The 19,045-nt window shown below is 40.0% G+C and overlaps 1 protein-coding gene across 9 annotated transcripts in view; it reads right to left on the bottom strand.

Annotated features, from left to right (window-relative positions):
- The window catches only part of CREB5 (cAMP responsive element binding protein 5), a 262,858-nt gene that overhangs the window by 155,472 nt on the left and 88,341 nt on the right, over nt 1-19,045 (bottom strand). For all 9 annotated transcript variants that reach the window (XM_038129981.1, XM_038129980.1, XM_038129987.1 and 6 more), the window contains one exon: nt 17,956-18,128. In XM_038129981.1, the coding sequence (XP_037985909.1) occupies nt 17,956-18,128 (173 nt within the window). The remainder of the gene's footprint in view (nt 1-17,955; nt 18,129-19,045) is intronic.

Below are 19,045 nucleotides of genomic sequence, written 5' to 3'. Positions count from 1 at the left end.
AATAATTTTGCTAATCCTTCAATTCAGTCAAGCTGAAGTTCCCTATATCCATGGGCCCAGAAAGAACTATTGCCTGCTTTCCACACCAAATGACCTGACTCTCTGGGATATCTTTGAAAGACATTTCTTTCAGCAGCTTTCTGACGCTGCCTTTTGGCAAGCTGTCCTAGCTGAGTGTGAGTGCATTGTAAGCATTGCATCGGAACATGTAGGTTTCTAAAAATGAGAAGGCTTCCCCTTGCCTGGATGCTAGAGCTCAGTCTCTGATTTTATATGGAGGGCGTGGTGATAGGGTGGAGGGTGAGAACCAATAAGTGCTTATGGCTGTGAAACATTTGGAAACACTTCAGCACAAGCACTTTTCTGTTCTTACCCCCTTTGCTACCTTCTCCCAGTACAGAGGAGTGGTGGGTGAAAGGCAGAGATGAACGCCTGAAGTTTCAATTTGGTAACGACAAAGGGACAGTTCCAAGGAAAGCCCAAAGAAAACATCTTCCTCCGCTTTTTCCCCTTACTTTCCTTTCACCTTTTTTAACTCAGTCATCACTCCATATTATGAAAGAGTTTAGACTCATAGTTTTTTCCTCCTTCCAACACATCTGCTAATTACTGCTGGTCTGGAGTGTGTCAGACCCCTGTACTTCAAGTGCACAGGCTCTGCTCCCAGACACTTAAAACTCTGCCTCCCCACGATCTTTCCTAAGGGATGTAAGAGGACAATTCCCTGCTGGGTGGCAAGAGAGTAAATTAGCCAGATCTGGTCCTTAGTGTGGGGTACACAAACTCACATCTTCCGATCATGTAGAAGGGGTGAAGTGCAGTCAATTCCCTGCTGCAGAAGTGGTTCAGTAATTTCTACCTGGAATATATTTGAAAAAGACAGGCAAGACCTTGCTTTAACGTCTTACTGGAAATTCAGAATCTGTACCAATGCAGCATATTCCCCCTCTTCCAGTCTAAGGTGCACAGTCAGCACTGAGATTTGCTCCAAGCCTCAGTGGTGAACTTGAATCCCCTGACCTACTGGCCCAGAGAGGAGAGTGTAACCAAGTCCCTCTGACAATAAACACAGAAACTATTAATATGATTAACTCTCTGGCACCAACAATCTCACCATCTGTTTTAGGCATAAAGTGGAAGGCTGGTGAAGAGTATTGTGGCAACAAAGGGTTAAATAAATCTGAACTGGGCAGGATCCTGCTACTTGAATCTTTTCCATTGTTTGCTGATGAGGTGCAGGCACTTGGCTGTGCAAAGAGAGAAGGCTTTAAGGAGACCCAGAATCTGGGAATACATTGCTTCTAAATGGCTAAAGCTGATGTTTAGAGATAATGTTCCTGCCCACTTTATTTTTTAATACTTCAAGGCATCCATATTTCATATAATCTCAATTTTAATGTCAGAAAACTTGATTACAGAACCACTAAAAGTGAATCTGCAGAAGAGTACAGTGAGGTCTCCTTGTTTTAGTAGCATTGATGAAAGCAGGGGAAGGACAGCCGGGCAGCCAGCAGTCTAGAGGCTGGCATAGCAAATAGATACTAAAGAAGGTTGTGAAACTGATGTGAATGCTGCACAGAATGCTACCTGTCCAACACAGGACATTTTGAAAGGGGGCCTGCTAGAAGAGGATTGAGACAGTGGAGTGCTTGCTCCTGTTCCAAGAAGCAGCAGCTGAGTCTATCACATTCAACAGAAGTTGTGAAGGGCACAGAATTAAAGCTAGTAACCCAAAGGGCTACCTGAGATTGCTGCACTTTCCTAGAGAAACACTGTTAAGATAGAAGGGGTGGCTGCAAACACACTCTGACAGCCAGCATGCCTGAAAGGTCAGATGAGATTGAGCACGTAGTCTTTATCCATTAGTAGAAGCTAGAGACTAGCAATGGCCAAGGAATAGCTGTGTCTTTGTAACATTACCATGTCTTAAACCAGATAGAAAGGACTCCAGGAAATCTGAGGGCTCTAGATAATACTCTAGATAATGGGAGAGCTGCTTCTCCATGACCTATTTGATAACCTTCCTCACATAAGGATGTTTACAGGCTGGGTGGCAACTCAGATGTTTAGCTGTGCTGAGATGACAACTTTATGAGGTAAGAAAAATAGCACAGTGTTTTATTGTTGTTGTCATCGGATGTGGGAGCAGCTCAGAAAGATTGCTGCAGCATTCTGCCAATAGAAATTTTTGGAAATAATTCTTTTTCTGGTTAGGCCATAGGCTGCATTAATTGTTTGGAGGGTATAATTCTTATGCTGTTAATATCTTTATAGAAAAAAAAAAAACACACAAAATACTTCATTGCTCTTGGAACAATCTGTTCTAAGAGCCTAGGAGCACACCAGGTGGAAGTTATTTCAGGAAGGTTTTTACTTTTATGGGCTGCTGGATAGTCCAGTGTTTGTGTTTGGTGTATCCCTCCTCATAGAAGCTGGACATTTTCAGGGTACAGCACACTGGATTTCCTGTCCTACTCTTTTAGCTTGCTATTCTCATACCCAAGTAAGAAGCTCACATTTGCCGGCATGAGAGCACATGCAGTGCTTTTCTACAGCCTCTAATCACCTTTCCAGTTGCCCTGTCCATTGAAAGCAATGCAGGAACTCCTGGAATTCAACAGGCTCTTCCCATTGGGAGGAAGCAAAAGGAGCTCCTTTGGATGTATGGGGAACCTTAAACCTCCCCTTTTCTAAAATGCTTTGTCTTACTTAAATAGTCTGCATGGGTACGCCTCCGACGTTTGTTGTCATAGTGTCACTTTTATCTGCTGGTGTCCCACTTGCCAGTGGAGGAGAGGGGTTAGGGAAGTGCATTGAATTCACTCACTTCTTGTTTACAGGCAGTATTCACACTGGCAGTGCTTCATAACTTTCATTAATGGAAAGAAATTAGGATGGAAAACTTCCTCAGAGTCTGTCTGCCACTAAGACTGTTTGCATAGCCTAGTCTAGGGAAAACAAGGAAAACACACACACAAAAGAGGATGAATGAATGGATACCTTCTAAAGAGATAGAAGAAAGCCTGTAATAGAGAGATGGAAGACAAGAGAGAGGATTTCAGGCTTGTACTTCTCTTGACATAACACTCTTTTTTGAGTATTTTGCAAATAATGGAGTCTGGTTTGGAGTCTTTGAGGGCTACTATAATAGAATTAATTAATTGGAATGAGAAAAGCAAAATAACCAAAGCATAACACTTGCTATAAAGAAAAATCGGTGCTTACAGGATTTGTGAATGTCAGATTTAAGAGGATTTTTTTTCATGGAATTAATGAAAAAGCTCAAATTTTAATTGAAAAAGAAGAAAGAGAAAGAAAACAAAAGCCTTCCTACACTTCAATATGTTGAACACCTTTGAAGCAGATCTTAATGTTTATTAGTTTTGCCTTATCTTGATTTTGAAAAGTTAAAGGAAATTACTTTTAGTTGGGTTTTTTTTGTGTGTATTACCATTTGTTTCTTTTAATAAATATGTCTGATAATTAACTTCCATTTCAGTTTCCTTTCTGAAAAACATAGAATCATAGAATAATTTGCACTGGAACAGTCCTTTGAGGATTATCTTGTCCAACCCCTCTGCCATAGGTGGGCATTAGATTAACATGATGCCTGGAGAAAGTGTATTATAAGCATTCTCATTTTTCTCACTCTGTTGTCTCACTCTTCAGCAGTTTATTTTAGCATCCAGGAAATTAAAAGCATATTATTTTATACATAATACCATAAATCTTCTCTATTTCTGTGGCAAAGAACCATAAACTGAGTAAAATTCCTGATGTTTAATTATATCAAATGTTCAAGACATTGTATCAGAGGAACCTATTTACCTTCTTCTCCTGTAATACCTAAATTCATTTTAACATTCCTGTAAAGTGAGGGAGTATTTATTTTCATAATTTATAATTGGTGAACTAAATCTGACAGAATCCAAGAAATTTGCCAAAAGGAATCAGTGGTGAACAAGAAACCAAACTGAACTTTCCTAGGCCCAGACTAGCACTTTTAATAACTTCTGCCACTGCTTTCTGTCCAACATCCACTTGATTTGATCCGTTCTTCGATGAATCTTTTATTGTTCTAATCATCAGAACTCAAACGTTTTCCCCCTTTACTTTCTGTTCTGTAAAGAACTTGACAAAGTCTTCTGGTTTGTTTTGGTTTTTTTATTTCATTTTTGAGTGACAGGGTAGCATTAAAAGCAGCAGCCATTTAACCTTCCCAGGACATATCCCTCTTTTACTAATTCCATGCAAGCATCTTGAACTAGGCTGCCAAACCCAGCACATTAAAAAAAATGAGAGAGAGTAAGAAGTGTATTCCCTCTCACCCCACAAGTTATGGTCTGTGTACAGTTGAACAGTCTCTGTGCATGAGTGGAGGTGCAGATATTCTTCCAGTCCCAGCATTTCTGTGAATTAGCAGTGGCAGCCCCAGTTTCCCATACGTACACTTCGAAACAGCTTGCATTCCATGAGCAGTACATCACTCACTGCTTGGAAATGGTGATATAAGGAAGATTCCTTCACAGAAATCAAGTGGCTTGCTACATATTTAACTAAGATTTCAAACTAAAAAAAAAAAAAAACAAAACACCCAGCTCTTTCCTCTTGACTTGTCTGCTTCTGAAAAGTAAGCAAGACAACCAATCTTCAAGGTACTAAGCCCAGGAAGAGAAGATCAGCTTCTAAGGTCCACATGAAGAATAGTAGCCACAAAAGCATCTGGATGAAATACAACCCTAGTTTTCAATCCAGCCAAACTGAGAGCCCCATGCCTGAATACCCGCTCTACCACATCAGCCCCAAAAGCTTATGGGAAAAGGGGGGAAAGAGGCAGGTCCACATGAGGAGCAGAGAGGAAAGCTGTTATACACAGGCACATCAGGAGAGCTGCTGGAGGAAAGCAACTGCATCCACCCAGGATAGCAGGCATGTTCCTGAGGTTGGAAGCTGGGTTTGGCTGCTGATAGCCAGGTGGCTCAGTGCCAGAAAGCAGAATGACACGAGCTTTGCATTTCAGTGTCTTGGAGACCCTAGGAAAGAGCTGGGGCTGTAGGAATTGCTTTCTTCAGAAGAAAATTTAACACATGGGCAAGAGCTGTGTGCCTGATCTCTTTCCCAAACACCAAGAAGATCTCTTGAAGTCCTAAAGAATCATTACAGAGCAAAAATGAGGAAACTGATCCAACTGAATGATTCTGCTTCTAAGCAAGCCAGTCACTTTTCTTCTATCTGTATGTAAACCACATCACTTTCCTGAAGTTAGGTGCAGGACACAGGCACATTTAGCACTGTCCTACTCTAGCCCAGTCTCCTGGAGGCTTCAAGACTTTCATTCAAACTCTTGGTTCAGAAAAAAAGGAAAACTGAACACATAGCAGTCTGCACCAGCTGAAACTATTTGCTCCACATGTAAGGCCTATCTAATGTCGGCAAGCAAGTATTGGTGACTGAAAAGCTGCACACACATCTACAGTTTTTAAGAAAGTGGACTCTAATAAAACACCTAATTTCTTATCCTCTCATGCTGATGCTCTCATTATGCCAAGTATTTTAAATGTCAGCTCCTCAGGATTATCTCAGAGCTGTATGACCAATTCCCAAACTATGTGCATCAATGGGACTATCAGTGTTTCCACAGCACATCCAAACTCATCCTGGAACACTGCAAATAAAATAAAGACTGTGGGTTTAGGATTGCTTTTTAAACCAACCATTTATTTTAAAAGATATGAGAATGGCTATTGTCATGCTAAAACCTGAAGACAAAATTACTATATATATGGTAGTTTTTAAATATATCAGCCTTTTATATTTCTTTATGAGGAAAAAAAAATTGGCTGTAGTTGCAATCAGTCTTAATTCATTCTTTATTGCTGCTCTGGTTCTGTGTTATTTGAGCTGGTTAACTGTTAAAAGCGTTTCAAATGTTCACATGGTCTGCATTAGGTTACAGAATAAAAGTAAGTACAGCCCACCAAATGTAACTTTCTGAAATGTAAACCACATGAATTTGATTTCTTTGTGGCACAACTTTAATTGGGTTCAGAGGTCTTTTGGTCTTACCTGTCTATCTGCTCTCTGATGGCCTGACCTGATAAAGCTAATACAAAGAATCTGCGAATGCGATCCAAACTGATTACTCTCAGTTACAGTACATGGCTTTATTCTTGAGAGTAACAGCCCTTTAGCCTGGCTCATTAGTAGGCTGCAAGTCTGAACCCTGGAGCCACCACTGAACTGGAAGCAGAAGTGTCACAACTTATAGTAAAAGATTGTGTCCCCTTGCAACTCTGCAAAACAAGAGAAGCGGAGGGAACAAGAGCACATCGGTGCAGCTCGACGTGATCACACCTCCTGGAAAAACTGCACGAGCATGCAATCAAATGTATGGCTCACATTGCCACAGCAAATGTCACAACAGAGAATGCTTCCAACACACACTACATGACAGAGAAGCAAAGAACTGCAAAGAAATTCCAACAATGCCTGAAATCTTCAGATACTGATCTTGAGCTGATTTGGAATTGTTGATTTTTTCCTTTGACAATACTCTTCTTTGCCTTAATGACTCATTGTTCACTCATCAACACTTGTCTCTGTTGCACTGGTTTTTGCCATATGCCTACTCAAGTGAAACAACAGTACTGCCACTTCCCACCCAGAAAAGCACATCACATCCCAACAACAAGAAGAAAGGCACTGTACAACAGGTACACTCACCTTGTATCCTATGACCCGACTCGTAAACAAAGACCTGTATCAGCTTGTGGGAGCAGATCTGGAATTCAGCAGACAGCTCGGGAGAAATGTAGGTAGAAAAGGAGCAGCGTGCTGAAACACCAGAAGTCCCTTTGCCTGGGTAGCTGGTTTTGCAGTGCACAGCCTTGATTTGAAAAAGTAACATGAAAAAGATTCACAGAGCTCATAGCTCTTGGAAAAAGACACCATAGAAGGGAACACTCAGCAGATCCAGTAAAAAAATAACAACACAGTATTGAATGTTACTCAACTGAAACTTCCACTGCAATTCATAGGTTTCATTCAAGTAAATAAATCAATAACAAGTAAAAACATTACAAGTCATCCTCTAGTTCAAGCAAATTACATTCTTTTTTCTCTACTGGAAAAAACACACACACATAGACAAAAACTTTCAAAACCAATGCAGAAAAAAAAAATTTAGAATAATATTTTACATCCCACTCCCCAAAGCTGTTTTTGTCTTTGTTATTTTTCTACTGTTCTATTACCAAGCACTGTTCTGTACCAGTAGAACTGTTCTCTCAAGTAATTTCCACCACTGAACATACGAGCAATAACAAATGAGGTCCCTTAATTATTTCCAGGTTTTTTCAATAAGCAGTGTTGGCAACATAGCTCTTAGCGCTTTGTCGATCATACAAGTAACAAGGCAAGGCCTGTAAACATGGTAGGGGTGTCTCTGTCTCTACTTTCCTGTTTGTCTAATGGACAAGCAGGAGGAGTAAGAAGGAAGTGTATACCTCAGTGGTGGGGTTTTCTTGTCAACATGGGATGGTTTTCTTGGCTAGGAGTCATTTATACATACATACATACCTACACTGTCTTCAAGGACACAACTTACAGCTTCCCAACTTGGTCATAAGGAAAATTGAACATTTCCAAGGATGCTTCTTGCATAACAAAAACTGATTTTTTTTTTTCCCTTGAGGCTTGAAATGCGGTTTTGTGCTTTTGTTCTCAAACTCTGTTTTCTTTTATATATGGGTTTTTGCCTCCCTCTGCATTTATGGGTTCTGCTTGGGTCCAATATTGTTTCTAGCATTTGCTTTATAGGACTTAGGGCCCCACAACCCCTTGATGTTGCATTAAAGTGCAACAAAAAGCTCCACGCTACCAGGCTGTATACAGAAAAAGACCAGACTGGAAGGGACCCCAGCTTTCCCCACAGAGAAGTATAGTTTCACTTGATGGCTTCTGGAATGAACTTTGCCTATTATGTTTTATATAGATTTTGAATAAATCCTCTGAGTCACAGATTTCTTATTGGAACAATAGAACAATATAGAGGCCAGGGGAAAATTTGGAAGAAAGTATGGATTTTCTTCCCTGTCATGGAGCCCAGATTCCATATCTTTCTCCACATCCCTTTATAATGGTACAAAGGGAACTCACTGACTGAAGTAGCAACTTCCTTTGCTACTTCACAGTAGAAATATTATTTTGCTTAGTATTTTATTTCCCTACAGATCAGAAAAAATTCAACAACGCTCTAGGTCTCTTTCCTCTAAGGGCCTGGAACAGACTGCAGAGAAAGAAGAAATTAAAACAGAATAAGAAGGAAATTAATTGTAAAGAGGGTAAAGTTTTCCACACAACTCTTCCATTTGGTATATGCATTGAGAGGCTCCAATTGTCATCTACAGACTACATATTGTCAGTCAGAACTTGGTTTACTACCCGTGCCATATAATCTTGGACAAAGCCACTTGAAACAAGCACAAATTGAGAAAACTAATACAAGATCAGTTCAAATTTTGTCTCCTTTGGTTATCAGCTACAGTTAATATCTTCAGATATTGTAGTTGTATTTCAACCAGAATCAGTCACCCACAACAGCCTGTTGAGCTTAACAGACTGTCTTGTTTGAATATTTAAAAACTACGGCTGCCTTTTGCCCACTTTCATTATGTTAATTTACATCTGGTGCCCAAAAAAGCTACATCAACAATTCAGAGCAATAATGAATTAATGAAGTCCAGCATGTCCAAAGAGAGATTCCTTCAAGCACATTAATTCAGCAGTTCATCTCTCCAGGGACGTTTTCTAATAACAGCTCAAAAAACAAAAACACTTGCTGAAAACACAAGCTTTAGCCCTGAGTATGTCAGGAAAGCTTTCTGCATGCAGCTCTGCCCAGAAGCTCCAGGAGACCACCACCATTCAGATCTGTGCATCTATTGCAACACCTGGGACAGCCCTACTGCCTGTTACAAGCCAGGGACATACAGCATGAGCAACCACCTGTCAGGAGAGGAAGCCAGATATTCCACTGTTGCCAGCACTTCCCTGCAAAGTGCTTGGAGTATTAGAGGCCCTTCAAGCAGGGCCTTGTGGCTGAAATGCTGGCTGGTCACTCTCCAGACACCTAAGGCAACAGCCTGTCTGAAATATGATGAGCAACATCTGTCACACAAGGACTGATATAAATGGGGAAGCTTCGATGTTAGGTTGTGTAAGCGCCCAGCTTCAGGTGTGAAAGGGCATGAGCAGCAAGCACAACCAGCTGGGGCACTTAACTGACCTGGAAACCCAATTCATTACTCTAAGAAACTTCTCATTATCTTCTCTATTTGTCTTCCTTTTAGGTCATTTTACTATCAAAGTTGCAATCATCCCGTCTTTGCGGGGGAAATCACAGACATTTCTATAAAGACGAAAATAAAAAGAAAAAATGAAGTTTAAAGATGTCCAAGCCCTTCATAAAAATGCTTAATTATTGGCAATGCTGAGAAGAACAACAGAACTCTAGACAAACACTAAATGGCTTTCAAGGAAAATTGTGAATTCCTCAATACATACAATGATACCCAGAAATGTCAGTTTGGACTTGAACTCACATCAAAGATCTTTAGGTCAAAACCACTATGAACTGAATGGTTCAGAACAACTGCTCTGCTAAGAAGTTAGAATTGGCATATCTGAGTTCTAACCAGGTCTAGCAAATGTTAAGTTGCTTGAAGAAAACTCAAAAGATCAACAGCTATTGTTTTCATTAAAGAAATCATGTGACTAGAAGCACCACAAGTATTTCTGCGTAGGTCATTTGATGCTAACCATGCTTTTTTTAAAAAAATCTCCCCAAAACAGAGAAAGAGATCAGGAGACAGAAAAGTATAAAGAAGTAAAAAGCACAAGCCAGAAACATTAGAAAATGAGCAACGAACACAGCTTTTTCCTGTATCACATATGCATATATGTACTTACTGCATGTCAATCTGTTAAAAAAGAAGAATGCTATTTTGAGCTCTTAAATTTACAGCACCAGTGAGCCTGGATCTTATAGCTAAAGAACTAGATAAAAGTAACATAATATTCAGAATTCCCCAGGAAGTACATTCGATTCTCTTAATACTGTCAAATAAGCTAGGGATTTGGATTTCACCCATTTTGAGAATTGTTCACTGCAAACATTTTATTACCTCACCAAGTTTTATGGACCCTATCAGAACAGCTGCGATTCACTTCACTTGCAGCAGAGGAAGCTGGTAATAGCTCAGAGATTGCCCCCTTCATTTCATAAACCAATTAGGACCTGGATCCTACGACTGGAGTAACACAACCCCTTCTTTTACTGGCAAAATTCCACTTCATTTATGTGAGCTCAGAATAAACGTCTCTGTTCACAGAACACAGATGCTCATAGCAGCAAATGTTTCTAAAACACACTCTCTAATTTGTTCCTTCTTCCAAGGAACACTTTTCCTGCACTCTCAATCTACCTGCAGGTTCTGTCTAGCCATCAGTTCCTTGCTCAACTCAGAAATTTTTTACTAAACATAGCTAAGAGAATTTAAATTTATGGTTTACCACATGGAACTTTGTTAGAGGGTCTCCAAAATGACAGATTTATTTAAATTACTTTTTTTCCTTCTAAATCAAGCCTAATTTCGTTTTTGTAAAGAACTAATTTTGGCAACGTTGTCATCTTAGATTCACCCATGACTTTGATTCAAATTGTTGGTGGTTTGGGTTTTTGTTTTGGTTTGGTTTTTGGTTGCTTTTTCTTTTTCAAATGCGTATTTGGCCTGTCCATAAGTACAAATTGAACCTTATATATGCCTTAAATGGAACTGTACTGTACCATTGATTTTGAAAACTCATCAGTTCATAAGGAGGCCTACTTTTACAGGTGGTAAAATAGGATCCATACACTTTACGCAAAGTCTGTAATTCCTGTGTTTTCCCTCAGGCACTTTCCTCTGAACTATTGTAATTGGTTTGCAGCCAGGTACCAGCTTAAAAAAAAAAAAAAAGAAAAATAAAAAGAAAACCCAAGTGTTAACACTTTATTAACTTATAGTATGTTTTTATATTCCTTTGGAAGTGTTCAAAAAAGACACTGACAAGACAAATCATGTAAAATCAAGGCGTTCTCTGTTAAGGACATCAGTGCCAATTCCTTTATTGAAACAGATACAATCATGACTTCTTAGTGTGCAACTAACCTTTTATCAGAATTCTATTTACATCAAAGTTTTCATTTTTTAATATCATTATAGCCATTGTGCCCCCCCCAGCAAGCCTTTAAGCCCTTCTCTGAACTGACATGGTGTAAGGCAGCATCCCAAAGCTTGCTGCTTCTCTGGAACCTGCAAATTGGTTGCTTAAATGAAAATAAATTTTTAAAAAAGCCTTACGCCAAACAAAGTCTGTATTGTTTGAGTCAGTGTTTTACTGCGGCTTAGTTACCTGTCAAACAGGCTGACACTTGGATAAAACACACACTGGAATCATGCATCAGGGCATGTTAAGCACAAACCTGTGATGAAGAGCAGAGCTATGAGATTTGGCTGTGCAGAGCCCTAATGATCTTTTTCTGGTCTAGGAAAAGCTTGATTTGTCATATCAAACCCACTGCAGTTCTGAGATCCTCTTCCATCCGAAAATGATTTTACATCTGTTTTAGTTCAAAGAGTCATATAAATCAGAAGCTCTGACCATAAATTTTGATGACACCTTTAAAGAAGATTTATACAGTGTGTATTATATATATACAGGAGGTATGTAAGAGATACCAGCCACTAAAATTAAGGAATCAATGCTAGATTCTCCAAGTTCTATATATCATATTTAAGTTCTATTTATGACTTTCTCTGATGTGAGAGCCAACCAATGCATATGAAAGATCAGTATTTCTGTTCAGATAAAATTATGGCTGCAGTACACATTCTAACCTTGTTTTCCTGTAGTTCTTGGGTGGGACAAGCTTTTCAGGACAAAAACATCATGATCCATTTCTTAGAAATCACTTGCATGAGAACTGGCTTGAGCACAGTTTCACTGCCTATCTCAAACAACCATCAGGACAGGGAGAGGGCTGGTTTCTTCTCATAACACGAGACAACAATCCTAGTCAGAGCCAGTGGGCAGCAAGTCCCACAATATCCCTTACACTTTTTGGTTTTGGTGTTCTTGCTGTGAGAAAGCAACATTTCTAACAAACTTAGGACTTCTGTGAAGTAGAAAGTATGAAATGTAAAACACTGTGTTCATTAGGCTATTTATTTATCAAAGCTATTTATTACCTGGCTAATGATCCTCCTTTCAGTCCCCCAAAAGTCACCTTGATATATGTCAGTATTTTCCAGCCCTTTCCTATACCTTACAGCAAGGAAGAGTTTTTGGGAAGGCAGAGGAGTATATTCTTGAGGATAGAAGAGAGGTGTTGTGAACAACCACCTGTTTGTGCTGTGCCTGGCACACAGACTGGCGCTGTTTGCTTTTTCTCTTCCTGACTCAGCAGTATGGGGAAAAATTGAGTCAGCAACTCCTGAACATACAACAGCAGAGGATGTTGGAGAGCAGACAGAGCTTCTAAATATCATAGACAGAGCAGCATGGTTCGGCTTGCAGGCCAGTGTGTGGACCTGGGCAGCAGCTTGCTAAAAGAGATGAACAGCTTGACAGGGTCCAGCTCATTTTCTCCCTCTTCGCTCTCTCTATTAAGCTAAGCTATGAGACAACTTGTTCCTGGGAATGGCTCACTTGTAATAATTTCCTAAGTAATTCACCTCAGCTTCCCAGAGCCTTGAAGCTGCTGCTTACATGTGGGATTCCATATCAAGGTTGGGCAAGGTCAGTATGGTAGAAGAGACTACAGAAAACATGTCTTAGCATAAAGAGAGGAAAAATAAGCAGGACCATTAAACAGGAATTAAAGCCCAAATTTTACTACAAAGACAAAAAAAAAATGGACAGAATTACAATGTCAGATGCTCTCTCTTCCCTTTTCCTCCCCTTCCAGTGATCTCAATGATGTTCTTACATGCTGCACAATCAAAACTATGGAATGGACTTGATCAAGCCACCGAGTGGTCATTTGATGCTTCATCTCTCACTGCACGTTTCTTCTCATCTCACAACATACTGTGGTACTTCAGTTTGAATACATGAGTTGGAACGGAGGCTTTTATCACAGATTTCCTGGAAAGGGAACTAGTCTTTGAATTTAATAAAAGCACATCATTCCATGGCCTCTTTGATGCCACACAGTCCACCAACTTACTAAGAGCTTAAAGAGAGACTTTCTCGTGGATGTACAAAGACCCTTCTCAGTCACCTGCCTATTCCAAGTGCCTTCCAGAGCTAGCTGCATTATGGAAGGGTTTCTGCTTGTGATTGTCTCTTACTGGAGTCTTTTCTGTTGCCTTAAGCTATAAAAGATGATAGCAGGATACTCTGAAAACTCAACCAGCAGTTGCAGTCTCAGATAGCTTTTGCTATGGTGAAACTCCTGTGCTTGTCACAGAGACAGTCTGTCCTTCTGCCATCTGAGACCCTCCAGTTAAGACTGAGAAGATTTTTTTTCATTATCCAAATGACCAAACATTTGTTAGTCCCACTACATGCATGGAATAGTCCATTTTTTTACTATTCTATTTCCCATGCCTTTTTGTTTGAAAAGCCTTCAAACCCATGAAGAGATGATAAACTGGAACCAGAGAGACACACATGGCACCACAAGAGGAAAAAGAGAGGACCAGTACAGCAATGCATTAGTGTTAAAATGAATGCTGCATGTGGGGACTGAAAGGCTGTTCTCCCACTGGTACCATGATTCTTCAGAACACCAAGGCACCAGAAGCATCTTCCAAACCCTTTTGTTGCTTTCTTCTACCTGCCTGCATTTCACCAAATGTGGTTGCAATTTTTCCTGTTTGATGCTGTGCCAGAAGACCATCTTATCTCGATTAAAACGCTCTACAACACTTTAAAAACAGATAATCTACATCACATGGTTAGTGTTCTATGTCCACTTTGGAGCCTGAGTTCACTGAAACCGGACTCACTCTCACTCTCCATTTACTACAATGTTAACAACTTGCTGCATCTGTGATAATTTTCCAACCTTCTATGTTCTTTATCAGCTGCAGAGCTTTACCAGTGAGTTTCAAGCTGGAATAAATACTATTTATGTCCACTACTAGCTTGAAAAACTAGTTTGAAAGCAAGTTACCTTCTCTGTGAATGCTGTTAGGTTGCAGCTACCTACAGTAATTGATAGTCTGAAAAACACATCTTTTCTAGCAAAAGATGTGTCCAGACAGAGCAGCCACCACACTGTGTTGTCACCAATTTGTCTGCCCAGAACTCTCCCACACACTGCTGCATATTCAGTCACTGAAAAAAAAAATGGAGTTATTTTAAAAAGAAGACAAGCACTGCTATTGTACGGCCTAGTTCAGAGTTCCATATCTTGAGCTGATTCAGCTTATCTGCTTTTCTATACCTTTGACAAATGCATGTCTTATATCATTTTTTCTTGCCTTCCTCCATATGCCATACTGCTTTCCTCCATGTATCTTATCTAGAAATGATGTGCTATTAATCAGCCAAAGACACCCTTCACTGCTAAGTGTTCCTCAACTGATTTTTCATCAGCACAAGTAGTTACTAGTTCCAGCATTCCTCCCACATGCTGAAGGCTTGGCGGGGAGTGAGGAAGGATGGCAAGGAGGTTAGAGACTGCCTCACCACATAAATACCATCAGGGACCTTTATACCAACCTGCCAGCTTGCTGTAATGCTAATGTTGCTGTTTGTTCTCAACAAAAGGAACATGGTGGGAGGAAAGTGGGGCTGCACCCTGTCTTATTTTTTAAGTTAATAACCTTCATGCTCTTCCTTTTATCTGATTAATCTGGCTGGGTGCCTGTTCAGTAGTAGCTGAAGCTTAATACCTGAAACAATGTGTGGATATACATTGTGCCAGTAAGGCTTGCCCAACAATGCACATTCTGTCATGTTTTCCCATGCCTTGTGTCAATATCTCATTTTATGTGCAAGCCCCCAGAGCAGAGGATAGGAAAAAAAGAGAGGCATGGAGGGAGAGAGGGAGGGAGGGAGAAAGTTAGAGGGAGAGGGAGAAGAAAGAGAAGGAGAAATGAAAGTAGGGAAAAATTACATCCCTTGGGAACATCAGCTGCTACAAACTCGCCCACTCCTCATCATGAAACGAGCTGTGTGCGGGCACAGGTGGGTCCCATTCTCTGTTACTAGAGCACAGCCTACAAACAGGGGCTAAATGAAGACTTTCATTGCTGTTCCCTGTTTTCATTGGAGCAAGGCCATCATAAACATTTGCAGGTGGCTTGGCCATAGTCTGACACTAAAATATTTGTGGTTGTGATAAAAATCAGAATATTGCTACAAGATGGTTCTATATAACCTTCAGGGCTTGATCCTGCTCTTACAGAACTCAGTGAGAGTTTTACCCAGTTTCTCTCTGCTGGTTTTATTCCTCATTAAAAGGCATTTTCCCTGGCACAATTCTTCATGGTAAAGACTCATCTACCCTTTGGGGCAAATTCAGATGATTTCTAAAAAAGGGAAACTCAACCAAAACCCACTTATTTGAGGACCTCAGCATTTGGGCTTGTTAAATAGCTAAACAACCTCAACTCGGCAAGGCTAAATCAAAACGACCAAACTTTGAAGACCTCAAATATTTTCTGAATTCATCTGGATTTTTTTTCAGTTGTCCAGTTTGTATTCCTCATGAATGAGTTGTGGATATAATTCTTAGCACATTTAGAGGGATAAGATGAAGATAAATGGAAACTACAAGATATGTTCTCTGAATAAGTAAAACAGACACCACAGGGAAAAGACTGAAGGAAAAGAAGACAAACAAGGGTGCTCAACACTTTGGCAAGTAGGGGAAGTTGAAAATACAGCAATTATCTCCTAGGACACACCATGAACAAAAAACAAAACCTCCTAGGAAGAGGGAAGAATGGGGAACAGAGTATGCTGGAGGTCACACCATAAGTCTCATTCACACACCAACTCACACAGAGACTAAAATGCTGACAATTGCCTCCCAATAAAGCAGCTTTAGGCACAGACTTAGGAAACATTTGTGTGATTCAGTCACAGGGAAGAATTAAGATATGTCATGGCAAAGTTTCCCAAGTGAGACACACCACTGACTAGGAAAAGGCCTTTTTATCCTCAACCCCACCAACTTTGGAGATTCTAATCACCATGGCCCTGAACCAACACAAACCTAAAACCTGACTGACAGGGTCTTGCAAAACCACATGCAGTTTTTTTCTCATTATATAGAAACAATTGTTTGGAAGCCAAGTACAGTCTTACATAAAACACCTCACCACTGAGTATTAAAAGTTGTTTGGAGTTTTTTTATGCTTTTAATTAGGATCATAATTACCACTAGACCTATTAAGTCACAATTTGAACAGGAGCTTAATCATCCTTAACACAAATAATGGCATTAGTTAATGTTTTTCTTTCTAAAACTGAAAAAGAAACTGTTTCTTCCTCCCTCCCTCTCTCCCAGCCCCCTCTCTTTGAACAGAATGGAACATATATAAGACAACAGCTTTGCTGGATTCACAGGCAAATGGTATTGCATGTGAAATCCTAGTAAACACTGAGTTTTGACAAGATGCAACATATACAGAGGGCACACCTATCAAATAGCTTTACGTGACCCATCCTACCAGATTTATATATTAAGAACCAAATTCTGAAATAGTAGTAAAAAGAAAAATAGAGGAGCTTGGCCAGGAGCACAAAACTAGGGCAGCAGATGGAATCTGTATTCTGTGCATGGCTGGGTAGTCCAGAGCTCAGTGCCATGGGCCATACCAGCTACCCTGGGAGATACAGAGCCCGTGGCCTACACCAAGAATTTTGAAAGAAAACTCAAGAATAACTAGAATTTCAGTTTTCAATGCCAGGATTTCACTTTATGGTTTTACTTTGAAAAGACTGAAAGTCAATAATCAATTATTTAGATAATGACTGGGGACAGTAACTGCTTTTGCATGTATCATTTAATTGGCGTGACCAAATTACAAATTACAGATAATGAATCTAAACTGCTGCTTCTTCCTTAGTCCACTAATAAATCTTTTTATCCATACATTTTCATGAATAACCCTGCCCCCAAATTCTCAGAGCTGTGTGATGAAAAACTGTACCCTCAAGCCATCAGGGTAGTTTCTGTACAATTAAAAACAAGCTATTGTGACTTTCAAGGATCTCATACCTGCTGGAAGCTGGAAGTAACCAGGTGTAAACATATACTAAACATGGGTGGTTTTGTTCATACAGTTCTCTAGACATTAGCACTAAATTGGCATTCAAGCCAATACAATAAGCATCCATACTGTCAATTTATGGTAATAAATACGGATCCATCATCACAAATTGAGCAGCTATTCACACTGTGCCAAACTCTATTTATCTTGATGGTCTTTTTGTCTTCCAGCATTCCTCATTTAAACACAGGACATAGGAAATAGCTCAAACCCATGGAAAACCCAGAATTCCCATTGAAGGAAGTCAAAGGATAAGCTTCACAGAGCAGTTATAGAAAAAAACATGCACTATGATCACAAGAAGATTGAAAAAAAAAAAAAACAAAAACAAACAGATGCAGAAAGCAGGACTTTACAATAAGTACAGCATTTTGTCCTTTTTGAACCAGTGCCATATCTGGAGTAACCTGGCCATTCCCCACAGTCTGCAACGTCTGCTGCAGGGATCCTTGCTCATCCTGGCAGGGTCAAGTTCAAACTCTGTAGCCTCAAAAGCCTCTAGAACAACATCTGGGCCTGCATGCAACTGGACTTTAAGAAGCATGAGGACATGAGGACAACATCTGGTCCTACAGGCAGGAGCCAGAGAACCAAAGAAATGAGAAAATGGAAATGGACTCACCCAATCTGCCGATTTGTGGAAGGTGCTTGTGTAATGACAGAACTGGACTGTGGAGACGGCATGGCTTGTTGAATCACAACGCTGGTGTCGTGGTTTGGCATCCTTGTGTTTGTCAACTGGTGGGATCCAGGTCCTGCCATTGCTCCTCCAACTGTGTTATGCATGGAGATATTCTGTGAGAAGAAGGGAAATGGGAGATGGTGGAAAAAAATGAAAACAAATAAATAAATAAATATCTTATCTTGGTTTTCTGTTCTACAGGAATTCTAACAGGAATCTGAAAGTATCAACAACATAAAAAGTTACTGGCTCCTGGAAAATCCCAAGTCAATAGATCTTGTTATAACCAACAACAATAAAGAAATGAAAAATAAATATTTACTTTCACAGGTGGAAAAACAGCCCCAGGTTGGGTAAAGATACCCACAGGTTGACTAATCACTCTTCTGTGATTCTGTCTTGTGATATATAATGGGGATATTTAGCACATATTTCTCCTAAGTGAACATGATATGAGCACATGACACCTTGATTCACTGCATGGGCTGTTTACTGTGTACTGCCTCTGCTTAGACTGACAAGCAAATCGAGTTTTACAGCCCCAAACTAACAAACAGTACACAGCACATAATGAAACAGCCATTTCTATTGGCCTCCATAGATTTTGTAGAGCAAAAATATCCCAGAGGCTTAGAACAACACTGTATTTCACCATATATAACCTTTGCTTCAGGTTACTCAGAGCTCTTAAAAAGTTCTTAAAAACAAAAAAACAGAAGTTCACAGATAACTCATATCCACTGAGCAAACAACCAGCAAGGGACCAGGATACTGCTAAGGAAGGAGCCATGGAATAAGACTTCTCTCCTGTTATGCCTGTACACACAACACACACTGCTGCTAAACCGCAGGGCTTGACTTGGCCTGCATTTAAAAACAAACAAAACTCTCAAGCCAGAGATAAGCCACAATGTATACATATGAAAAATACGGTAACCTTGAGAGCATTATTTTTCCTGTCAGGCATCAACGTGTGAATTTTTAACAGCAAGAGGAAAAGAAACTTTCCATTGTCACCTCATGCTAGGCT

This window comes from Motacilla alba, chromosome 2 (genome assembly GCF_015832195.1).
Source record: "Motacilla alba alba isolate MOTALB_02 chromosome 2, Motacilla_alba_V1.0_pri, whole genome shotgun sequence".
NCBI classification, from domain to species: Eukaryota; Metazoa; Chordata; class Aves; order Passeriformes; family Motacillidae; genus Motacilla; species Motacilla alba.
The sequence above is the reverse complement of the archived record's forward strand: the minus strand, read 5'-3'. Positions and strand labels throughout refer to the sequence as shown.